Raw genomic sequence first — 25,394 nt, 5'->3', positions numbered from 1 at the left:
AGGGCAATTTGTAGTTTTCACATGTTAGCAGGGCGAGGTAAGCACTAGGTAGGGTTTACCTCTACTTGCTATCACTTGCCCTTTCTGCACTAAGATTTTATCATGTGTTAGCAAACAGTGGATAAAATTCTGCCTAGTTGCCTAGTGAAAATAAGGCTTCATAGCTAAGGTTGATTTAGGGTTTCCATTCTAAAGCGTTATTTTTCAGTTGGTTACAAACTTTCTGAAACGTTTAAGGGCCTCCTTATGATCCACTTCTGGGACCTTATGAAGACATTCCTGTGAAGAAATCGGCCAAATAATATTTGAGGCGCCACTGGTGAGGGGATAGTATTTTTAAAAGTATATAACATACCCATTGTGTGTAGTTTGACTGTATCTTTTAGCGTGCTCCCCCCTCCCTCCAGCCTTGTACATTACCTATCTTCTTAGATTGTAAACTCTGTGGGGCAGAGACTGTCTTCATATGTATGGCTAGGGACTAGTTCACCATGGACACACACGAATTCAAAGGATGATACAAGGCTTTGCAAGAGCTATGCTTCAAGTGAAGTGTCTATACGATCCACAGGAACCTTTGGCTTGTTGGCTGCTCATCCTGTGTGGTTGACAGTGTACTAGTGTTGTCTGCAAATAGTTCCGTGTAATTAAGTGTTTTGTTTTTCTTTTAACAAAATCTAGGGAATTCTATTTAATAAAACAAAACAAAACTTTGTTGCATGCTAAGGCTGCAGACTGAAGAACTCAAGACAGGAAATACAATGTTAAGGTTGCTCATGAAACCTTGATAGTTGTTCCCTGAGTGTATGTGGTAAATCATTTCTAAGTGCACCATCACCTACAACTGGTTCTGCAGGACTCTCACTTCAGTCATTGTACAGCTTGAACAGTATTCACTGAATGAGGCAGGTGTCCTATGAAACCATACCTAATTCACATCAGCAAACTATCCCGATGCGAGGGAAAGATAAGAAGAATAATAAGAGGTCAATTTGGCTCTATCAGGAGTTCTTTAATGACCTGAAAATCAAAAATGAATTCTACAAAAAGTGGAAATATGGACAAATTGCTAAGGAGAAGTATAAAAGAATGGCACGAGCATGTCGGCACAAAACAGAAAGGCTAAGGCATTTAGCCTTTGAGTTACACCCAGCAAGGGACATAAAAGGCAACAAGGAGTTTTTTGAACACATTGGGAGCAAGAGAAAGACAACGGAAAGTGTAGGCTCACTATTTAGTGGGGAAGTAACACTAATAACTTATGACATCAAGAAAACTGAGGTATTTAATGCCTAATTTGGTTCAGTCTTCACTAAAATGATAATGGTGATCAGATACTCAACACAATTAATATTAACAAGGGGGAAGGAGAAGGAATGTTAGCCAAAATAGGAAAAGAACAGGTTGAAGACTAGTTAGATAAATTTGATGTATTCAAGTTGGAAGGTCCTGCTGAAATTGATCCTAGGGTGCTTAAGGAACTAGATGAAGCAATCTTGGAACTATTAACAATTATCTTTGAGAACTCTTGGAGGACAGGTGAAGTCCCAGAAGGCTGGAGAAGGGCAAATATTGTATCTCTTTTTAAAAAGGGGAACAAAGAGTACCCAAGGTCTTATAGACCAGTCAACCTAACTTTGATACCTGGAAAGATATTGGAACCAAATTATTAAACAATCAATTTGTAAGCATCTGGAGGATAATAGGGTAGTTCTTCGAGTAGATGTGGCCTTGTTTTCCATGTAGGCGTGTGCATGCATCAGTGCACTGAAGCCGGAGAACTTTGCCTAGCAGTACCTGCAGGGACGGTCCTTGTGCCCTGTGGTCCTAGCATCTACCCTGGCTATATAAGGGTGGCACTGCCCCAGCCCGCCTCAGTTCCTTCTCCGCACCCGTGGCTAGAGTCAGAGCTGTGTGTGGTGTTTCACCTTATATTTTCAGTGTCAGTTTTTCTGAGCTTTTCTTCTCAAATAGTAGTTATTAGTCCTTTAGGTTTTGTTTAGTGTTAGTAAAGCATTAGAGTAGTTAGTTACCCTGTGTGTAGCCCTCACCAGGTTCAAGCATTATCCATCTCCTTAATAGTGATCCCCACATGAGATGCTTGTTGTATCTCGGTGAGGGACACACTGAGGAATGGTACTCCATCTGTAAATCATTCAAAAAGAGGATTCAGGTAGCAAGAGACTTACAGCCAAAGCAGCACCTTCTGGAGTAGACCATCAGGTCGCTTCAGCACCCAGGCCCTTGTCTTGTCGGTAGTTGCCTTCAGAACCAACAAACAATGCCTTTCCATGTTTGGACTCTGGTGCTTCCTCCAAGAGAAAGAGGAGTTGTTATTCCTTCATTGCAACAAGAAAGACATCCGATAAGACTAATCGGAACCATTTCAGGCTCGGGAGACTGTTCTGCTGCTTCTAAGAGGAGTGCTGACCAGCATCACACTCCTTTCGGCATGTGGGGTGGAGCAGGTCGTCTAACCAGTCCCTGGTACTGCACCGAGATCAGCGAGAGCCGATACTGTTAACTCCCTGGTTCCAGCCACGGGGTGTCTTTTGAATCTGGTACTGATGATGTTGGCACCAGTGTTAACTGTCTCCACACCAGTGGCATATCAGCAGACATCAGACCTGCTTTGCCGCTCAGTCCCTAACTCTTCACTACTTCAGGAGTTTTCAAATGCCATAGCTTCTACCACTTTGTCCTCCATTATGTCTTTGGCACATTCTGGCAATGTTGCAAAGCTGCTGGGTTCGTTAGCACGGCAGCATGCATTGCCCATGTCCCAAACTGTGGAGTTGAGGCTGATGCCGGGCCCAGTGTCAAAGGCTCCCTCACTGCTGGTGTGTCCTTTGACACCGTCATTGCACTTTTAGGAAGTCCCATTGTTGAGTTTGGTACCTCCCTGGGCCTCGGTGCTGGTGCCTCTCCCAGTACTGAGTGGGAGTGTGTCTTGCTCAATACCGTCGATTCCCCATTCCTCTTCAGCAGCAATGCTGGCCCCCGTGTTGGGCTTCGGATGAGTCCAATTGTTTGTTCGCCCCATTGGGGCTGGCTCTCTGTTCTCACTGCAGAATCTTCGGAACTCCTCGAGATCCAGATTGGGGTTGTCCTCCTCTTTGTTGTTGTCTGATAGAATGTAAGATTTGTGAGATTCTGTATGGTCACCCTTGCAATCATTCTCCCTGTGTTAAATCACAATGACTGGCTTGCTGCCCTGGACCTTCAGGATATTTATTTCCATGTAGCAATTCTTCTGAGCCACAGGAGGTTTCTCAGGTTTGTCATGGTAGACTAGCACTATCAGTACACCATGCTTCCTTTCATCTGTCTTCTGCTTCCTGGGTTTTTACCAAGTGCACGATTGTGGTGACAGTGTACCTCAGGAAGAGGGGAGCTTATAGCTTCTTGTATCTGTACGATTTGATACTGAAGGGCAAGTCCAGAGACGAAATCCTGTCACCTTCAGTTCACGCTATGCTTACTTGGTCATCTAGGTCTCATCCTAAACAGTGGGAAGTCAACACTGGTTCAGACTTTAAAAGAATTGAGTTCTTTGGGGTCCCGCTAGACTCTGAGTTTGAGACTGTTTCTACCAACTGACTGGTTCCACATGATTCACCATCTTTGTCTGGAATTGCAGTCTCAACCCTCAACCACAGCTTGAGTATGCCTGAGGTTTCTAGGCCATATGCTGCATGCACATAGGTAGTCCAATATGCCAGGTTGTGCCTTCATCCTTTTTAGATGTGGCTGAAGTTGGTGTATCATCCAAACGGTCATCTCTTGGACAGACTGGTTCAACTTCCTCTGCCAATCCTGGACTCTTTATGGTGGTGTATGGCAGGGGTTCTCAACCTTTTTCTTTCTGAGCCCTCCACAACGTGCTGTAAAAACTCCACGGCCCACCTGTGCCACAATAACTGGTTTTCTCCATATAAAAACCCGGGCCGGCATTAGGGGGTAGCAAGCAGGGCAACTGCCTGGGGCCTTATGCCACAGGGGCCCCCACAAAGCTAAGTTGCTCAATTTCTTTGGCGTCATCCCCAGGTGGTGGGGCTCAGGGCATGGACTTCAGCCCCATGCGGTGGGGCTTTGGCTTTCTGCCCTGGGTCCCAGCGAGTCTAACACTGACCCTGCTTGGGTGACCTCCTGAAACTGCCCCAGTCCCCTGGTTGAGAACCACTGGTGTATGGTTCAGGACAAAGTCTGCCAGGGTGTTCCTTTCTCTCTGTCCTCACCAACCAGGCCTCTTGTCATTGTTGCCTCCTTAATAGATTGGGGAGCAATCTGGGGTCACTGAAAGTTCAAGGACTGTGGTCGGAGGAGGAAGCTTCTCTGCATATCAATGTCCTGGAGCTTCATGCCACCTACAATGGCTGTCAGGTACTTCAAGATCACATCTGGGACTCAGCAGTGCACATCCTTACCAACAATACCACCACAATGTATTACTGTTTGTGAACAAACATGGGGGAGCACACTCCAACATGATGTGTCAAGAGGCGATCAGGCTCCGACAGTTTTGCATCAGGGACAACTTTACCCCTGTGGCCGATCACTTTCGTGGGATCCAGAATCATCTGACGGATCATCTCAACAGCAAATGGTCCCTAAAGCCCAGAGTTCTATGGTCAATCTTTGCATTTTGGGGCATCCCAACTGTCGCCCTGTTCGCTATGAAAGACAACAAGAAATGCCAGCTGTTTTGCTCCCGGGGGGGTTTCTGTCCAGGCTCCTTGACCTTTCTGCCTGAGCTGGGAATTGTCATCCCTGTGTGGTTTCCTTTCAATTCCAGTCATCTCGCAGGCCATTCTCAAGCTGAAATTGGACACTGCCAAGCTTATTTTTATTGCTCCAGCATGGCCAAGACAGTGTTGTTTCTCCAACCTCCTCACATTATTGTTACGGCTTCCCATATCCTTTCCATTTCATCTTGATATCCTGACTCAGCATCATGGACAGGATTTGCATCCAGCACTTAGCTCATCTCACAGCATGGATGCTGCAACTAGATGAGGAGGAGGAAGGATGTTCGCAGATGGTCCAACAAGTTTTGCTCAGTAGTAGAAAGCCCTCCACCAAAGTGGCCTATTTGGCCAAGTGGAAGTGGATTTCAGTGTGGTTGTTAACCTGAGGAGTTCAGTCAATGATGGCTTGTATCCAGGACCTGTTACACCTTCAGTCTTCTGGTCTTGGACTTAGTTCTTTGAAAGTGTCTCTGGCAGCAATTTCAGCATTCCATCCATCCATCCATCCATCCTTCGGAAGTTGTTGTTTTCAAACTCCATGGTGTTGAGGTTCTTGAAAAAGTGTCACTCATCTCCACCCACCAGGTAAAGAACTGATTCCTTTGTGGGATCTTAATGCTCTCTTAGTGGCTCTTTTGGGACTTCCATTTGAGCCTCTGGCAACTTCTTTCTCCTTTCTGTGTCAAAAAAATCACTTTTCTTGAAGCAATAACATCTGCAAGGAGAGAGTTGCAAGCTTTGATGGCAGAGCCTGCTTACACACAATTTTCCGAAGATAAAGTGACCTGTGATTGTACCCTAAGCTTTTTCCTAATGTGGTTTCTCAGTCTCATTTGAACTAAGTTACAGATCTGCTAGTATTCTTCCCTAAGCTGCATTCACCCCAGAGGAGCAGCGTCGTCACACATTGGAAATCAGGTGACGTTTTGTTTTTTACTTGGATAGGATTAAACTTTTCCATTTTTCACCTCATCTGTTTGTTTCAGATGCGGTCTGAATGAAGGGACAAGCAGACTCTTGACAGACAATCTCCTGGTGGTTCTTCCTGTGTCATGCCAGTATACGAAATAGCTCAGACTATGCCTCCTGAAAAGGTGCAAGCTCATTTCACAAGGGCCAAGCAATGTTGATAGCATTTCTAAGTGACGTTCCTATATTGGACATTGGCAGGGCTGCCACTTGGTTCTCTGTACGTACTCTTACAAGCCATTATGCCATTGCATCTGCATCTAGATCAGATGCAAGTTTTGGGAAGGCATTCCTGGAGTCCTTGTTAAATAGACTCTGAACTCTGTCTCCCACGAGTACTGCTGGTGAGTCACCTGCCTGGAATACATGGCTGCATCTACTCGAAGAATTAAAAACGGTTACTTATCTGCACAGCAGTTTGTTGAGATGTGATACAGACCTGTACTCTACAACCCACCCTCTGCATCAGAGTCTGTACTCTTGTTATTTGGTGTGAAAGAACTGAAGGGGGTTGGGGAAGCACCGCCCTTATTTAGCCAGGAGAGGGGCTAGGGCCACAGGGTGTGAGCGCCACCCCTAAGAGTACTGCTAGGCAGAGTTCTTTGGCTTCAGTGCACACACCTACATGGAATGCATGTCTGCATCAAATCACAAAGAACAACAGTTACAGTACAGAGTGAGTAGCTGCTTTGTATGAGGAATAGCCAGCATGGATTTGTGTAGAACAAATCATGTCAAACCAACCTAATTTCCTTCTTTGGCAGGGTTACTGGTGTAGTGGATGGGGGGGAATCAGTAGATGTGCTATATCTTGATTTTAGTACGGCTTTTGACATAGTCCTGCATGGCATTCTCATAGGCAAACTAAGGAAATGTGGTCTAGATGAAATTACTATAAGGTGAGTGGACAATTGGTTGAAAGACCATACTTAGTAATAATCAGTGGTTCGCTGTGAAACTGGGAGGACATATCTAATGGGATCCCACAGGGGTCATTCCAGGGTTAGGCACTCATCAGTGTTTACATTAATGGCTTTGATAATGGAGTGGAGCGTTTGCTTATAAAATTTGCAGATGACCCCAAGCTGGGAGGGGTTTCAAGCCCTTTGGAGGAGAGGATTAGAATTCAAAAGGACCCTGGCAATTTGAAGAATTGGTCAGAATTCAACAAGATGAAATTCAATAAAGACAAGTGCAAATTACTTCATTTAGGAAGGAACAATCAAATGCACAACTACAAAATGGAGACTAAGTGGCTAGGTGATGGTACTGCAGAAAAGAATGTGGGGGTTACAGTAGATCACAAATTGAATTAGTCATCAATGTGATGCACCTGCCAAAAAGGCTGCTAATATTCTGGGGTGTATTAACAGGAGTGTTTTGTATGAGACATGGGAGGTACTTGTCTTGCTCCGTTCTGCACTGGGGAGGCCTCAGCTGGAGTACTGGGTCGAATTCTGGGTGCCACACTTTAGGAAAATGAGGACAAATTGGAGAGAGTGCAGAGAAGAGTGACAAAAATGATGAAAGGTTTAGGAAACCTGATCTGTGAGGAAAGGGTAAAAAAAACCGGGCATGTTTAGTCTTGAGAAAAGAAGACAGAGGGGAGGGGCCTGATAACAGTCTTCAAATATGTTAAAGGCTGCTAGAAAAAGGACTGTGATCAATTGTTCCCCATGTCCATGGAAGGTAGGACAAGAAGTAACGGGCTTAATCTTCAGCAAGGAGATTTAGGTTAGATATTAGGAAAAGCTTTCTAACTAGAAGGACAATTAAGTTCTGGAACAAGCTTACAGGGGAGGTTGTGGAATCACCATCACTAGATTTTTAAAAACAGGCTGGACAAATACTTGTCAGGGATGGTCTAAGTTTACTTAGTCCTGCCACTTCTCAAGGTCCCTTCCAGCCCTACATTTCTATGATTCTGGTTTGTGTGTCATTAGCAATTACAATACTGTTAATCTCCAAAATTCATGGATTTTTAATTAACAATGGTTTAAATGAGAGCAGAAGTGGGCTCTCAGTTCACATATTGGCCAGGGTGAAGTGAATGAAATGTGCCAAAATGTTAAAACAACCAGCACTGGTCTTCAACTCTGCTGACCAGTAGGAGCTGGGAGTGCTGTGTACTGTGAAAGATAAGGGTTAGTCCTGGTTTCTTGCACTGGGGTGGGAGTAGGCACTGTGAGAGACCTGGTTTTGAGTTCCAGGCAGTTAATGTAGTAGATGGCAGCACAATCCACTGCTGTGCAGATAACCTGGGTTTATTTCTAGTGCAGGGGTCAGCAACCTTTTAGAAGTGGTGTGCCGAGTCTTCATTTAGTCACTTTAATTTAAGGTTTCACATGCCAATAATACATTTTAACGTTTTTTAGAAGGTCTCACTCTATTTATTATATAAGTAAACTATTGTCGTATGTAAACAGGGTTTTCAAAATGTTTAAGAAGCTTCATTTAAAATTAAATTAAAATGCTGATCTTACACCGCCGGCCTGCTCAGCCAGTTGCCGGCCTGGGGTTCCGTTCAACTAGGTCAGCAGCCAGGACCCCGGCTGGCAAGGGGCTGGCAGCCAGAACCCCAGACTGGCAGTGGGCTGAATGGGGCTGGCGGCCGGGACCCCAGACCAACAGTGGGCTGAGTGGCTCAGCCCGCTGCCACTCAGTCTGCTGCTGGGCTGGGGTTCTGTCCGCCGGCTCCTGCCAGCCAGAGTCCCGGCTGCCGGTCCCTCTTAGCCCGCTGCTGGTGTGGGGTCCCGGCCCTGTCCACATAGAGTAGGTACCTACCTTCTCCCTGGTTCTAGCCATTCTCTTCCTCTCTCTGCACTGAGATGATGCTGGGAGTGCATGGAGACCAGGGCTGGGGGTGAAGGAGCAGGTTGGGGTGCAGAGTCTGGCTAGGAGCTAGAATGAGGGAGGGGGCTCAGGGTTGGGGCAGGAGGTTTGGGTGTGGAGCGCTTACCTGGGCAGCTCCCATTTGGTGTGAGGGGTGCAGGTGGGAATGTGAGGTGTGTGTGTGTGCAGGAGCTCCCATTTGGTGCTCAGGGCAGGGGGCTTGGGATGTGTGAGCAGGGTGCAGGAGTCAGGGCAGGGGGCTTGGGGTGTGTGAGCAGGGTGCAGGAGTCAGGGCAGGGGGCTTGGGGTGTGTGAGCAGGGTGCAGGAGTCAGGGCAGGGGGCTGGGTATGTGTGGGGGGTTCCGGAGTCAGGGCTGGGGTTGTGTGGGGGGGTGCAGGGGTCAGGGTAAGGGGTTGGGGTGTGTGGCGGGTGCGGGAGTGAGGGCAGAGGGCTGGGTGTGTGTGAGGAGGGTTGAGGGCTGAGGGTGTTTGAGGGGGGTGGGTGCAGGGGTCAGGGCAGAGGGCTGGGGGTTGTGGGGGGTTCAGGGGGCTGGGGTGTGTGTGAGGGGATGCAGGAGTCAGGGCAGAGGGCTGGGGGTGTGGGCTGGGGTCATGGGGGTGCTCCCAGCCCCCTGTCCTGAGCGGCTCAAGGCAGGGGCCTGGAGGGGATATGCCCTGATTCCACCCCTCTTCCCCAAGGTCCCTGGAGAACAGAGCGCGCTGCGGCTCCACTTTTCCCTCTCCCCCTCTGTAACAAGGCCATCAGCTGATTGGCCGCAGGGAGGGAGAGAAGGAGGGGCAGGAACCCAGCACTCTGGGGGAAGAGGCTGGGGGAGGGGGGAGCTTGCCTGTCCTGCAAGGAGAGAGCAGTGGGCGGGGGACGGAAAAGAGCGGGCCGGGCTGGGCAGGAATTTAAGTGGCACGCTGCTGTCTGCCGGGGTCCGGCAGACAGCAGTGTGCCATTAAAAATTGGCTCGCGTGCCATCAGTTGCTGACTCCTGTTCTAGTGTGACACACACAACCCTGGGAGTTCAGGAGCCTCTATCCTCTGAATCACCTCTTCAGGCTCATCACAGTTGTGTCTGAGCACCTAACATCATCTGCATTTTACTAATGGGGAAACTGAGGCACATTGAATAACTACACTTCTATCTTATGAAGTTTCTTCCAGAAAGCACATTGTAACTGCTGGGTACTTGCAATAAGGATTTCCTATCCTTCACTGAGGCCCAGCTAATGCCATGTTATGTTACACAGAGGAAAAACAAATGTTTTACTTGTTAATTTTCATTCTCCACCAAGTGATTTTTGTGCTTTAAAGTTACTTGAGTTAGGGTACGTCTACAGTACAAAATTATTTTGAAATTATTCTATTTGAATTTTCGGAAGCGATTTTATACATTCGGTCTTGTGTCTTTCCACTAAAGTGCGTGAATTCAGCAGAGTGCATCCACAGTACCGAGGCTAGCATCGAATGTCGGAGTGGTGCACTGTGGGTAGCTATCCCACAGTTCCCACAGTCCCCGCCGCCCACTGGAATTCTGGGTTTAGCTCCCAGTGCATGATGGGGCAAAAACATTCTCGCAGGTGTTTCTGGGTGTGTGTCGTCAGTCGCTCCTCCCTCCATGAAAGCTACGGCAGACAATCGTTCCATGCCTTTTTGGCGTGCAGATGGCATACTGCTTTCAGCAGACGGTGCAGTATGGTGCACCGTTTCTCTCCTGGTACTATGAATCCACCTTGCATTTCCTCTCGTCTTTCTATGTAATCTCGATAAGTATATACTCTTTCTCTTCCTCATCTCTTCCGATTCCGCTGCCAACTCTGGTCGGCCATCGTGAACCGAGCAGCACAGCTTCCGCTGCCAACTCTGCTCTCCCACTCTTGCTGCACTACCGAGCTTCTCCATGTTGTCTGTCCTGGGCTCCCGCCTCTGTGAAAGCTACAGAAGACCACCATTTCCCGCCTTTTTTCAGCTATCATGAACCGAACAGCATCTCTTGTGCTGCCACTCTGCTCTCCTATGTTTTGCGTCCTTTTTCCAGGATTACCCGTGCAGGCACCATAGCGCGGCAAGCATGGAGTCCACTCAGATCTCCACTGCAATTTTGACCATTGTAAATACCTCGCACATTATCCAGCAGTATGTGCAGTACCTGCAAAACCGGGTGAGGAAGCGACGACAGCACGATTACTATACTGATGAGGACATGGACACAGACGTTCCTAGAAGCATGGCATGTGGCGATTGGGAGATCATGGTGGCGATGGGCCAGGTTCATGCTGTGGAACACCGATTCTGGGCCCAGGAAACAAGCACAGACTGGTGGGACTGCATAGTGTTGCAGGTATGGGATGATTCCCAGTGGCTGCGAAACTTTCGTATGCATAGGGCCGCTTCCATGGAACTTTGTGACTTGCTGTCCCCCTGCCCTGAAGAGCAAAGACACCAAAATGAGAGCAGCCCTCACAGCTGAGAAATGAGTGGCCATAGCCCTGTGGAAGCTTGCAACACCCAACAGCTACCGGTCACTCGGGAATCAGTTTGGAGTGGGCAAATCTACTGTGGGGGCTGCTGTGCTGCAAGTAGCCAATGCAATCGTTGACCAGCTGCTATCAAGGGTAATGACTTTGGGAAATGTGCAGACCATTGTGGATGGCTTTAATGCGTTGGGGTTCCCTAACTGCGGTGGGGCAATAGATGGAACGCATATCCCTATCTTGGCCCCCAGAACACTGGGGTGACCAATATGTAAACCGCAAGGGGCACTTTTCCATGGTGCTGCAAGCACTGGTGGATCACAAGGGATGTTTCACCAACATCAACGTGGGATGGTCGGGAAAGGTGCGTGACGCTCGCGTCTTCAGGAACTCTGGTCTGTTTGAACAGCTGCAGGAAGGGACTTACTTCCCAGACCAGAAAATTACTGTTGGGGATGTTGAAATGCCTATAGTTATCCTCGGGGACCCAGCCTACCCCTTAATGCCATGGCTCATGAAGCTGTACACAGGCACTCTGGACAGTAGTAAGGAGCAGTTCAACTATAGGCTGAGCAAGTGCAGAATGATGGTAGAATGTGCTTTTGGACATTTGAAAGCACGCTGGTGCAGTTTACTGACTCGGTTAGATCTCAGCACAACCAATATTCCAGTTGTAATTGCTGCTTGTTGTGTGCTCCACAATATCTGTGAGAGTAAGGGGGAGACGTTTATGGCAGGGTGGGAGGTTGAGGCAACTCGCCTGACGGCCAATTTCGCACAGCCAGACAACAGGGCGATTAGAAGGGTGCAGCAGAGTGCGCTGCACATGAGAGAAGCTTTGAAAGCCAGTTTAATGACTGGCCAGGGTACAGTGTGACAGTTGTGTTTTTCTCTCTTGAAGTTACCCATCCCCTATATATATGAAAGGAAATAAAGTCACAATTGTTTAAAAACCGTTCTTTATTATTTGTTGCACAACACAACACAACACATACTTTCCACAGTATGCATCCGATGAAGTAGCTGTAGCTCACGAAAGCTTATGCTCAAATAAATTGGTTAGTCTCTAAGGTGCCACAAGTACTCCTTTTCTTTTTGCGAATACAGACTAACACGGCTGTTACTCTGAAACACATTGAGAGAAATCAGAAGGTAGACCGGGGCGTGGAGGGTACTGGGTTAGGGGGGTGGAGGAGGAGGGAAGGACAAGTCCAGAAACCAAATCAAAGTTTCAGATATGCCAGCTTTCTGCTGCTTGTGCAATCATCTGGGATTGAGTGTGTGGGTCCCTGTAGCCTCTCCCTCCCCCGGCCCCATGTTCTTGGGCGTCTGGGTGAGGAGGCTATGGAACTTGGGGAGGAGGGAGGGCGGTTATACAGGGGCTGCAGCGGCAGTCTGTGGTCTTGCTGCCTTTCCTGCATTAGATCCACCATACAGCGAAGCATGTCAGTTTGCTCCCCCATGAGCTTGACCATAGCATCCTACCTGCTCTCATCGCGTGCGTCCCTTCTCTCTTCGTGTTCATTTAACGCTTTATGGGACTCCGCAATTGTTTGCCTCCATGCATTCAGCTGGGCCCTGTCAGTGCAGGAGGACTGCATGAGCTCAGCAAACATGTCGTCCCAACTTCGTTTTTTCCGCCTTCTAATCTGGACCAGCCTCTGGGACGGAGTAGATAGGGGCCGCGTTGAAACATTTGCACCTGTGGGAGGAGAAAAAGGGAGGGTAGTATTTTAAAAGATACATTTTAGAGAACAAAGGGGACACTCTTTCTTAGTGAAACAGGCAATTCATAGTACACAGCACATGTTCTTTCTGTACAAGGTCACATTTTGCCTCTTATACTGAAGTGCCTGCCACTTTGGTGTGAGTAAGCCATCACACGCGGCCAGGCAACAGAATTCAGCTTGCAGGCAGCCATGGTAAGCCCTAGGGACGCGCGGGGTTCTGCTTCTTCCGCATTCATTTCAATGCTTTCAAACTGCCAGGCCCCATTTCCCATAGCAAGCAATGCCTGGTGGGTTTGCCATATAAAAGGAGGGCCTGCAGGCTTTCTGGGATGATGGCTTCACACAGCACCTCCTCCCACCCACCACGAGGCTCCGATGAGGCTCTGAGCAGGGATGAGCCCTTTAAACTAAACGCGAACAGCCCAGCGCGGCTGTGTGTCCCCCCACCCCCGACAGTGTGGCTCCGATCAGGCTCCACTCACCAGAAGTGCCTTCTCCAGAGACATGGTCCGGGAGCCCACCTTGGGAGTGAGGGGAGGCTATTGGCTCCAGCGTTAAGACTAGTTCCTGGCTAAGCGGGGAAACGGATTCCCCACTTGCTGCCTGTGCACTGTCCTCCTCCTCTTCGTCCTCCAGTAACTCATCCTCCTCGCTCCATGCAACTGCCCCCTTGCAGGCTTCCACGGACAGTGGTGGGGTAGTGGTGATGTCATCCCCCCGTAATTGCATGCAGCTCACGGTAGAAGCGGCATGTATGGGGCTGAGACCCAGAGCGCTCATTAGCCTCCATGGCTTTTTGGTACGCTTGCCTGAGCTCCTTGATTTTTGTACAACACTGCTCTGTGTCCCTGGAGTAGCTTCTTTCTGTCATGGCTCCAGAGACTTTAGCGTACGTATTTGCGTTTCTTTTTTTGGAACATAGTTCTGCCATAACCGATTCGTCTCCCCAACATGTGATGAGATCCAGTACCTCCCATTTGGACGATGCTGGAGCTCGTCTGCGAATCCGGGACTGTGTGGTCTCTTGTGATGGTGGACTCTGCATGGTTGCCTGTGATGGTGGACTGTGCTGATGGTGACCAAACAGGAAATGAAATTCAAAAGTTCCCAGGGCTTTTACTGCCTACCTGGCTAGTGCATCGGAGTTGAAAGTGTTGTCCAGAGCGGTCACAAGGTAGCATTCTGGGATAGCTCCCGGAGGCCAATAACATCGAATTGCATCCACAGTACCTGTAACCCAGAACTGCGATCTTGATTTTAGCCCTATTCCACTTGCCGAGGTGGAAAACAGAAATCAGACTAAAGAGCCCTTTAAATCGAAAAAAACGGTTTGGTCGTGTGGACGGAATTAGTTTTATTTCAAATTAACTTGGATAATTCTGAAATAACTGCATACTGTAGACCAGGCCTTAGATCAGCAGTAACAACAGCTAGATAGCCAGCTCAGTGGCATTGATTTAAGGGAGAATTGTGACTGGTAAATCTCAGTGCCAGTGTGCTCAGCATATCTGTATGTCCAGTGAGAAAGGTATGAGCTTTTCAGGAGTGGTCTATCAGAACTGTATCTTTTGAGCACAAATTCAATTACATGCCATTTTTCAGCACTGAGAACTCTGCAGCTTTGCCAGAGAAACAATCAATGACTCTCCTCTGCTCCCTTTTTCCCTGTCAGTGCTGCTTCTCTTAACACATTCACAGCCTGGAGCAGTAATGTGGGGCTTCACTTCCACCCATCACAGGAAGCAGGAGGGTTTTCCTTAGGTGACTCATATTGAAACAAACCTTCTGTCTCCTTCAGGGGACTCATGGTTGTTTGAGTCTTCAGCTGTGGGTGGTTGCAAGCCGCCTCCTCCTCCCTCCCCTTTTTGTGTGTCAGGTCTGATCACCTCAACGTAATCTCTGAGAGACTCAAAGCCCTTGCCTCGAGTGGTTTTCCAAAAATACTGTGCAAAGAGTGAAATCGGGTAGACAGCATTGAATGGGGGGGAAGGAGTGAATGTGATGCTGGGGAAGAAGTCCCTCAAGGATAGAATGGCAACCCAGAGGTCAGCTCTGTCCCCAGGCATGAAGCATCAGCTAATGTTTTCGTGCAGTCTGGAGCAGACATGGAAATGAACCTCAGTGAAGTATGGGTGGGGAAAACTATTTAACCCTTTCCAAACCACTGTCATTAATGAAAGCTAGGGATTGAAGGATTTCCTGTCAGATTCAGCCTCTAGAGCATCTCATTGTAAAGTGCCAGCATGTACTGGAAATGGAGAGCCAGTCCCCTTGTGGGACCTGAACACATTTCTAGCAGCTCCGTTCGAGCCCCTCGCTTCCTGCCCACTGTCCCTCCTGTCTCAGAAAACTGCATTCTTGATAGTCATTAACTCTGCCAGGAGGGGGTGTGAGTTGCAGACCCTGACTGCTGGGCCTCCTTACACACAGTTCTGCAGGGACAAGGTTACGCTTCGGCCATACCCAAAGTTTGTATCCAAGATGGTCTCTCAGTTTCATTTGAACCAGGTGGTATATTTGCCTGTATTTTCCCCTAAGCTACATCCCTCCCTGGAAGAGCAATGCCTCCATCTGCTAGATGTCAGACGCTCTCTAGCTTTCTATCTGAACAGGACGGAAGTTTCGTGCTTTGCCTCGCCTGTTTCATATCGTATGTGGACCTCATGAAGGGACAAGTGGTCACTGTGGAGACCATCTCTTGATGGATAAACATCTTGCATCAAAACTGCATACAAGAGAGTGTCAGCTTCACCTCCTGACCAGATACGGGTGTATTCCACAACAGCGCAGGCAACGTCGTGATGTTCCTCCATGACGTGTCCATACTGGACATCGGTAGGGCGACCACGGGGTCGTTCATGCGTACTTTTACAGACCATTATGCGATCATTGCTTCCTCCAGAGTGGGTACTAATGTCAGAGGAGCGGTCCTGCAATCTTTGTTCAGGTAGACTCCAAGCTGAGCCTCCGGTTGGGTGTACTGCTCACTAGTCACCTTCTTGGAATACACATCTGCATCTACTTGAAGAAGAAGAAGAAACGGTTGCTTACTATAACTGATTCTTCAAGGTGCGATGCAGATGTGTATTCCACAACCCACATGCCATCCCCTCTGCATCAGAATCTTTCACTGGACATTAGATAAGAAAGGACTGAGGTGGTTCGGGGCGTGTGCACCGCCGCTCTACAGGTACTGCTAGGCAAAAATCTCTGGCTCCAACGTGCGCATACACCTACTTGGAATACACATCTGCATCACATCTTGATTAACCATAGTTGCAGTAAGGTAACCATTCTTATTTTCCACTAAATGACCCTAAATCCACACCTAGTATGATGAAGGTTTTTGCGTTCACAACTGGTGAAGATAGGAGTCTTACTCCTGCTGAGTGCAGTTCAGTGGGGAAACAATGTGATAGAGAAAACTAAATTATAGGTCTTGATTCAGTCAGGAATGCAGGAGCTGAAAACAAAGAAAAGTACAGATGCTGTCCAAGGGCCTTCCATCTTCTTGCTCTGCATCCTTTAGACATCCTTATGGAGGGGCCCCTAACCTTTAGGATGTCAAGACACTGGTATTTTTTCCCCGCCCTGGACGTGCTCCTTGTACCTGACTCTGTTCCCACAGTCTCGGATATAGGTGCAAGGAGGTATAATAAAAGCTGTGGTGCAGTAGTACTGGTAGGGACTGCTCTTTATTTCCTGGCCCTAAGGGTCAGGGTTGCAAAAGGTCATGCTCCTCCCTGTCATGTGGCGGGAAGGGGGCGGTCAGTATCTGCTGATTCTCGTGGCTACTGTTACAGGAGGCACTGGCATTATCTTGACACCTTGCATCACTAATATACTTTCTAGAGTGACCTTTAACTGGGAACTGTATGTTCAGTGCTGCTTGAGCAACAGGCTTTGTCCAAATGGATGCCCTAGAACTGAAACTCGAGGACTAGAAGCATCTGTCCTAAGCCAATGGTAGCAGTACATCTGTCAACAACTATTGTGCTGCCTTTCTTGCTTGGGGACATTTGTTTGTGCTGCACAAAAATTGTGTCTGCACATTGGAATGCATAGGGTCTTGTGTGGTTTATTCTAGGGGAAGGCAGTGGTGAGTGTCATTTGTCTGGCTGAGACATCTTTGAGGCTTTTATTTAAGTTGCAGGGAAAGTCTGCACTAAGGTCTATATGAAACTAGGTGAACCTGTAACTTTTAAAATCCGGTTACATATGGATTCTATCCACAGGTGCCAGTCCAATCAAACTGAGATTCTGCTTACCCTGGTTCTAATCAATCGTCCGTGTAACTCACTGTCTTGTAGTCCAAGAGCTTCTTACCTCGCTGGCAGGTTTCAGACTGCTGAGGTTACCAAGAAACAGTATTTTTATATGAAGTTTCCTATCACTCTGGTTTCTAAGACAGTTGTGGTCTGCATACCCTACTGTCTATGTGGCTTCCTTATTTGGATCTAGCCTATTAGAAAACTTCCAGGTTCCGTTGAGCAAGAGGTTTGTCCAAGCATGACTAGTTGAAGGTAACCTACTGTCTCTTCAGTTGATAATGAGTTGCAGCCCTGCAAGTATTTAATCCCTTTCAGTTCTGTCATCCTGTTTTTAAAATGTGGTATTCTATTTTGACTGAGTGTGGGAGATTCCAACTGAGTCACTTCAAGCCTGTGAACTCCTATTATTTCACAGGTAGAAAGTCAGTTTATCAGTTGTTTTGATTGTGTGTGTCAGAGTGTAGGGGCTTTGGTCTCTAATGGCTACTCCACCTTTTGCTGGATTAAGTAGAGAGAGGGGGTGATGTGAATTATATGGATTCCTTTTGTGAGTGCTGACGGGGCAGGCCCTACACAGTGTTCTCCAAGGGGAGGGGGAGTTCTGTTCTGTGGTGGTGGAAGGTTGTCGAGCCTTACATTATTTCTCCCTTTTGTTGTCATCTGGCCGATTCTGGAGAGCTCACATTTATGATTTTTATGGTTTTCATTTTTAGGGGAGCTATCTTTTTTTTTTTTTTTTTTTCCTGCACGTTTTGAAACGGACAGTGACTGCTCTAGAGAGTGAGCCAAGGCAGTGCCAGTTGGAACAGAATACAAGGGAGGGGCCATACTAAACTGCCAGTGTGTCAAAAGGCAATCTCTCAAATTTATCACAAATAATGCAGTTTTGGCCTCTGCCACAAGAACTCTCACAAAAAGCTCCTGTCTTCATGCCTTCTGGGTGGGAAACAAAATGAGAGGCACAAAGACACACCCACCCTTCCCCACAGGTGCATAAGCTGCAAGCCAAAAGAAGAACCCATGTGGCAGTGAAAGACTCTGGCAGTGGGGAAAGGCTCCTGCAGCTCTCCATTGCTGGACCATTTCCCTGCTGCCTCACCCATGCCAGAGCCTTTCACTGCCGCATGCAGCTATCTGTATCCTACATGCCACTGCAAGTGTAGGCCAGGCCTAAGAAAGAGGATTCACTGTACCACCTCAGAGCACTGGCTCACCCCATCTGGTATCCCATCTTCAGCTCTGGCCCATCTCTGATGTTTCAGAGAAAAGCTAAATAACCCCCAGCTAGTTAGGTTAGTTAGGCTAGTTGTGCATCGTCAGGAAAAATGTCCTTCCTGACCCTTGCAGGTGACCAGCTGAAGCCCTGAAACATGAGATTTGATTACAGTCATTGTTGTAGTACAGAGCTGAAAGTGTTGAACATGTTGAGGGCAATGCAGGCAATCCTGTTCTTCCTGTGGCCCAGGAAGGGAGGGAATGAACAGGGGAATTTATAGATTCCAAGGCCAAAAAGGACCACCACCAGCTCTCCCTCCACCACTCATGTTAACCATGCTTTATTACCGCAGTGCCTATCGTCCAACCAGTATCAGAGCCCCATTATGGCAGGCACGGCACAAACAGGGAGAAGCAGACAGTCCCTGCCCTAGTGAACGTACAGCCTCGGTTATTGTATGGATGTGCCCATTCATGTTGGAATGGGTGTGCTTATAAATCATAGGGAAAGAGATAATACAATAAAATGGGCCAACTCCTCAGTTACCTCTATTCGGCATTGGTGAGACCTCATCTGGAGTACTGTGTCCAGTTTTGGGCCCCACATTACAAGAAGGATGTGGAAAAATTGGAAAGAGTCCAGCGGAGGGCAACAGAAATGGTTAGGGGGCTGGAGAACATGATTTATGAGGAGAGGCTGAGGGAACTGGGATTATTTAGTCTGCAGAAGAGAAGAGTGAGGGGGGATTTGATAGCTGCTTTCAACTACCTGAAAGGGGGTTCCAAAGAGGATGGATCTAGACTGTTCTCAGTGGTAGCAGATGACAGAACAAGGAGTAATGGTCTCAAGTTGCAGTGTGGGAGGTCTAGGTTGGATATTAGGAAAAACTTTTTCACTAGGAGGGTGGTGAAGCACTGGAATGGGTTACATAGGGAGGTGGTGGAATCTCCTTCCTTAGAGGTTTTTAAGGCCTGGCTTGACAGCGCTCTGGCTGGAATGATTTAGTTGGGGATTGGTCCTGCTTTGAGCAGGGGGTTGGACTAGATGACCTCCTGAGGTCCCTTCCAACCCTGATATTCTATGATTCTATGAAGAATAGGTGTTGTAGTCCCAGCTGACTGCTGTTAATATGGCTGTGCTTTGGTACAGGCCTTATTATTAACCAAAGCATCATTGTGCTACCATAGGGTGGCTTACACCTTAAGGGCTAGAGGCCTGGGGGTCAGCCAACCCTGATTACTAAGGAAGCATACCTGAGGCGGAATCACTTGATTTCCCTATAAGAGCAGGAGGAAACTGCAGAGAGAGTTCTCAGGGGGAAGAGAGGCTGCTGGGAAAGAATAGGCTCCAGCAGAGAAACCTGAAACTTGGAAAGGCCTTGGAGAATGGATGGACTTGAAAACTTTATTATGAATGTTTAAGGTAATAAAGCAGAACCTGATAAGGGATGGGAATGGATGGAAGTGTTTGAATTATTGAGGAAGTCCCCTGAAGAGGGAAAGTGAGGCAAGGGACTCCGTGTAGGGCCATTCTGAGGCTGTGAGTGAGCACCCAGGAGAAGGTCACATGTTGACAATGTAAAAAAAAACACGATGGGGGAGTTGGTAACAACCCCTATAGTTAAATTGCCTAATATTTTCCGTTATAAAAAAACTCACTCACTCTTCCATTGTTTACAGAAAGCTGTTGATATTTGGCAGGAGGAACACTCTCCAGCTACAGAAATGTCTTTTCTTTATCCTGTGAGGTTCTATTCAACCTTTTGCTGAGATATAAACTGTTAAAATTCACCATTTCACTCCTCTGCTTTTCATTCCTCAGGATAATTTTGACAGCATGAAAAAATAATGAAACACCTGAACATCCTAAGGCTGGGCTCATGGCACTGCCACAGCAGCAAGAGGACCCCACTAGTGGGAAGAGTGGGGTAGAAGAGCCAAGCTGGGCTACCCAGATCCAGCTCATGGCCCCAGTGGCTCATACCCTTCTCTGGGGCACCACATGAGGCAGGAACTAGCTAGGCTCATTTCTCCTCTCCCTCCACCAGCCCTGCTCCTGGCCCCAGGTACGAAATGGGGCTGGAGCTCCTCCAACTTCCCACAGGGGAAGGAGAAAAAGACAGGCCAGGTTCCCTCCAGTTCAGCAGCCAATCCCCCCCCACCTCTGGAGATACAGTGAGTAGGCATTCCCCACCATTTCCAAGTGGGAAAGAGAGGAGTGGGCCAGGCTTGGATACCCAGTGCTTGACCTAGCAGTCCATACTCCCTCTAGGAGAACAGCCTTCTGCTGCTGACAACTTATATAGTTAGGCCTGTAGCTCAAGTCGTAGCAGTCTGCGCTGTACTGCTGAATGTTCAAGGTTGAACCCTGCTGATGAGGCATGGTTACAGTTGCACAGAATGTTGTTTGCTTTTATTTTTCTGTTTAAAAAATGTAGAACATTAGTATATTTTAAAAAAAAATCTTGAGAAAGTTATTTAGGTTGCAAAATGAAGCACTTAAAAATTAGGAAATCCCAGATTTGTGGCTGCTCACACAACCTTAATTCTGCTTCCTTCTGTTATGCATTATGCCAGTCTTTAATTACATGATCACATATCTTTTCCCTACAGGACACCTACCCCATTCAGTGCACAGGATGGATGCACAGGGGGACAGAATTAAGTTTGAGTGGGCAACCATAAATCTGGCATTTCCTGTCAAGTGCTTGACTCTGCAACCTAAATAATGTTCTTTTGTGTGTGTTTTATGTACACGTATATTACGGGCAACCTTAATAATAGGTGTCACTACCATCTTCACCTAACACTTCCAGTATAAGACCCTATTTTCAGTTGCTTATAACTTTGCAAAACTTTTACCATGTAGGCTGGGTGACTGCCTGAATTTTTTGTGAAAGTTTCAGCTAAATGGTGTAGTTGTTTCCAAAAATGAGATTCAGGAAAAATATGTTGTATTGCCCATGTTACAAAATTCTTACAACCATTTTGTGGTATATCTGGAGCAGGGACTTGAAATTTGGCAGGGGGTGTTGTGCAAGTGTCAGAGATGTCTTTTGCCATCCTCATGAAATCCTCCCAACCTGGGCCAAGTTATAGGCCTCTGGAAACTGCAGTTTATGCAAGCTCAGTAAGCACTTGTCAGCTGCTGGCAGATAAATTTTTCTGAAGATTCCATCTATTCTGCAATCCATCCCAGGATTGCAGCAGCTGAGCTGCAATGCTCTTTCAATGGCGCCTCCTAGTTCCCAGGAGCCAGTGGTGCTGTTCTTTGTCCTCCCTCCTGCACCAGCGTCCAGGCAGTGTGGAGGAGGAAGAAACAGCCTGACTGGAATGCAGAGGGCTGAGGAGCAGGAGTTTGGGGAGAGTGAAGGGGGCAAGGAACCATAGGGTGAGGGTGTATAGTTAGAGGCATGGAAGAGGGTAGGACCGGGGGACATGGATGGGTGCAGAAGCTAGGGGTGAAGGTGGGGGCAGAAGTGTTTATAGCTATTTAGTGTATGCTTCCCTCCAGAACTTGTAATTTGAACCCTGGATACCTGAGTCACTACATTTCTATGCCATCAATAAATAGCTGTGAAACCCTCTGGCAAAGCATATATCTCATCTTTCTCCTGATTAATTCTAGGGTGTTCGACTGGAACACCTGGTTGAAAAGGGACCCTGGCAGCTCCGGTCAACACCACTGACAGGGCCGTTAAAAATCCGGTCAGAGGTGCTGCAGCGCAAGGGCAGGCTAGTCCCTATCTATCCTGGCTGTCACCACGCTGTGCCCCAGAACTGGCCAGTAGGGCCGGCTCTTAGGCGGTGGGCATGGGGCTCCATGCGCTGCCTCTGCCCCGAGCACTGTTGGTTCCTGGCCAATGGGAGCTGGGGGGCGCGGTGCCTGCGGGTGAGAGCTGCACGTGGAGTCTCCTGGCCCCTCCGCCTAGGAGCTGGACCTGCTGGCTGCTTCTGGGGGTCGCACAGCACAGTGACAGGGCAGGCTGGTAGCCTGCTTTAGCGCGCCCCCCCCCCCACCCGCTGTGCCGCTGTCTGGGAGCTGCTGGAGGTAAGCCCACGCCCCAGCCCCTGAGACCCCCTAAACCCGGAGGCCCCTCCTGCACCCCAGCCCAGAGTCCTCACCCCCCCAACCCACTACCCCAGCCCAGAGCCCCCTCCCACACCCTGAACCCCTCATCCATGGCCCCACCCCAGAGTCCTCACCCCTTCCTACACCCCAACCCTCTGCCTCAACCCGCAGCCCCATCCCATACTCCAGCTCTATTGCACTCCAGCTCTCTTGGCCTCACCCCCCAGCCTGGAGCCCCCTCCTGCACCCCAAACTTCTCATCTCCAGTCCTACCCCAGAGCCTGCACCCCCTCCCGCACCCCAAATCCCTGCCCCCACCCAGAGCCCCCTCCCACACCCTGAACCCCTCAGTTCTGGCCCCACCCTGGAGCCTGCACCCTCAGTTAGAGCCCTCACCCCCTCCTGCACCCCAACCCCCTGCCCCAGTCCAGTGAAAGCGGGTGAGGGTGGGGGAGAGCGAGACATTGAGGGAGGGGGAATGTAGTGTGTGGGGGCGGGGCCTCGGAGAAAGGGTAGGGGTAGGGTGTTCTGTTTTGTGAGACTAGAAAGTTGGCAACCCTAATTAATTACACATTTTTCCAAAGCACCCCTGCCTTATTCAGTGCTCAAAATGGTGGACATTGCCCAATGAATGGGAAGTTGTTCAATATTTTTGTCTTCCTCCTTCAGTGTATAGCCCAAGCCTTATTTAACACACACCCAAACTTTGCAGTGAATACAAAATTAATTTCCTCATGCCCATTCCTATTGTGAATTCACCACACTATCTATGTGTTTCACAAACATTAATGAATTTATCTTCACAACACCCTTGTAGAGTGAAGTTGTGTTATCATCCCCATTTTACAGGTGGGAAACTGGCACAGAGAGAGAAAGGTCTAAAATTGTCAGAAATATCCACTAATTTCGTGTGCACAAGTTGAGACACCTAAGGCCTGATTTTTAAGGGTACCTGGCATTTTTACATCACTTTATATGTTCAAAGCACAGCTCCAATCACCTTCTCTTGCTGTTGTGAGTTCTCAACACTTCTGCAAATCTGTCCCCATGTCTCTCAAATTGGGTACCAAGAAAATTCACTAGATACCTTCTAACTCTGCAACAAATGAGATGGGTCATATAGACAACAGCCTCATTAACTACCAGGCTGAATGAGGCAAGGGTCCTGTGGAAAAAACAGTAAGAGATCACATAATTAGACTGAATCATAATGTATATGCACAAGGGGGCTGAATTAAAGTTATGCAGGCCAACTTAGTTCTGGCATTTCCTAACTTTTGAGTGACTGATTTTGCAACAGTAACTTTTTTTGACGTTTTTGGAATGTAATGGTTATTCAGGAGAATTTTTCAATAGTTAATGTAAGGACCCTGGAATGACTGTAATTGTGAGAATTACTTAATATGCCAAAACATTATATTCAGAAGTGAGTTTGGATGGATGTTTGTTTGTTTTTATTGCATTTTTGGTGTTTGTATTTTGGTTGATCTGAGCTGTCCCTTAAAGGACAAGATGGGGAGAGCACTTTTACTGTCGTGTGTGTTTGAGAGCATTGTATAAGAGATATTGCCTGTATCCACACAGTGGAAGACCCAGCCTTTGTATGTTCCTGGGAGGTCAGATATTGATTTAATAAACTTTTCAGAAAGCAAGCCTCATTCTAGAAGTGTAACATTAGTATTTCTGGAGGACTGCATGCCTTAGGGCTTTGCTAATGAGCTACAGTGCCTTTCCCCTGGAAGTCATCAGAGAGTGTGTGTAAATATAATTTAGTGCATCCCAGTTCCAACTCCCACATTGCACTTATCGTTATCATTTGTACTAGTTAGCACGTGAATTTGTACAGCACCCCCCTGATCTCAGGTGAGCCCTCTGGAGAGAGTTCCTGCCGCAGGGGCCAAAATCGTGTTACTCGTGATAAATGTGCGAGCGTTAGCAACACTGATGGTCTCTCACACATGCCTTGAGGGTGGGCGGGGGAGTTAAAAACATGATTTAATCTTTTAAAAAAATTTCAAGCTCATTATTTCCTACAGTCTTACTCATGACTATTGAACATTTTATGGTTGCCAAACCTGAAAATAGCTAAGAGTTTAGGGAAGTTCCTATCTGTCTTATGCAGGGAGATGATTCCCAAGTATAGGAGTCCTGTGTGATTATCCTCTTCAGAGAAGTAGGATTACAATTCACTTTCTCTTTGTCGCAGCCCTTTCAGGAGGAGGCAGATGGCAAGATGTGACTACATTTGGGAGGTGTTGCTAGTCTGAGGGGAAACAGTAGAATGGGAGAGGAGGGAGATTGTTGAAAATATGAGTGAGGACAAGACCATAAAACTGTTCTGGAAATACAGTCTGAGAGAAGAAAAAAGTCAAGAGAAACCAATGGGCCTGTGACCGAGAAAGAGTCTGAGGGCCCCAGAGAATTGGGGCAACCCTAGGGTTGTCCCTGGGATTTAGTGCTCTCACTTCTGAGTCAGAAATGGAAGGATTCCCACCTCCCTTCTTTCATATGTAAAGAGGACAAAAATAGAGAGAGGGAAAGTGGCTAGCAAGGAATAAATCTTTCTTCTCTTGTCTCTCTGCAGCAGTTCGGCAAAATCCTTGATGTAGAGATAATCTTTAATGAACGTGGCTCCAAGGTAAGTCCTGTTTCTATATCCAGTTTCTCTTGTTGTTTTGCTTGCACAGAGAAATAGGCAGTTCATTGGCCAGATAACATGCTCTGCGGAGATCAGGAGGACCTGGTATGGGGGGTGGGAATGGAGAAGCTATTTCTGGGACTCTCTCCTGCTTCTTCTAACTCCAGAATCTGAGCATGGCCAATTCTGGGCAGCACATCCAAATGCTCCCAAACGTTCCTCTCTATAATGAGAGATCAGGTTCCCCAACCCTGTGAGGAAGGAGGGAGTCATTTGAACCCTCTTCACTGCAGAGCAATGTGGTGTTCTCTGGGGAAGGCAAGACAAGATGACACTGTGTGTTATGTAGATATCCATAAAATGGTTTTTATTACATAAAAAAGTGCTTATTTAGAGTAACTGGAATATCTCACATATGCAAGGAATTTTTTCCTCGCC

The 25,394-nt window shown here is 47.7% G+C and overlaps 1 protein-coding gene across 14 annotated transcripts in view; it reads left to right on the top strand.

Annotated features, from left to right (window-relative positions):
• The window catches only part of RBFOX2 (RNA binding fox-1 homolog 2), a 250,747-nt gene that overhangs the window by 184,791 nt on the left and 40,562 nt on the right, over window positions 1–25,394 (top strand). For all 14 annotated transcript variants that reach the window (XM_074941424.1, XM_074941501.1, XM_074941443.1 and 11 more), the window contains one exon: window positions 24,903–24,956. In XM_074941424.1, the coding sequence (XP_074797525.1) occupies window positions 24,903–24,956 (54 nt within the window). The remainder of the gene's footprint in view (window positions 1–24,902; window positions 24,957–25,394) is intronic.

The sequence above is a fragment of the Natator depressus genome, chromosome 1 (genome assembly GCF_965152275.1).
Source record: "Natator depressus isolate rNatDep1 chromosome 1, rNatDep2.hap1, whole genome shotgun sequence".
Taxonomy (NCBI): Eukaryota; Metazoa; Chordata; order Testudines; family Cheloniidae; genus Natator; species Natator depressus.
Note: the sequence above shows the minus strand (reverse complement) of the source record. Positions and strands in the feature narration are given on the sequence as shown.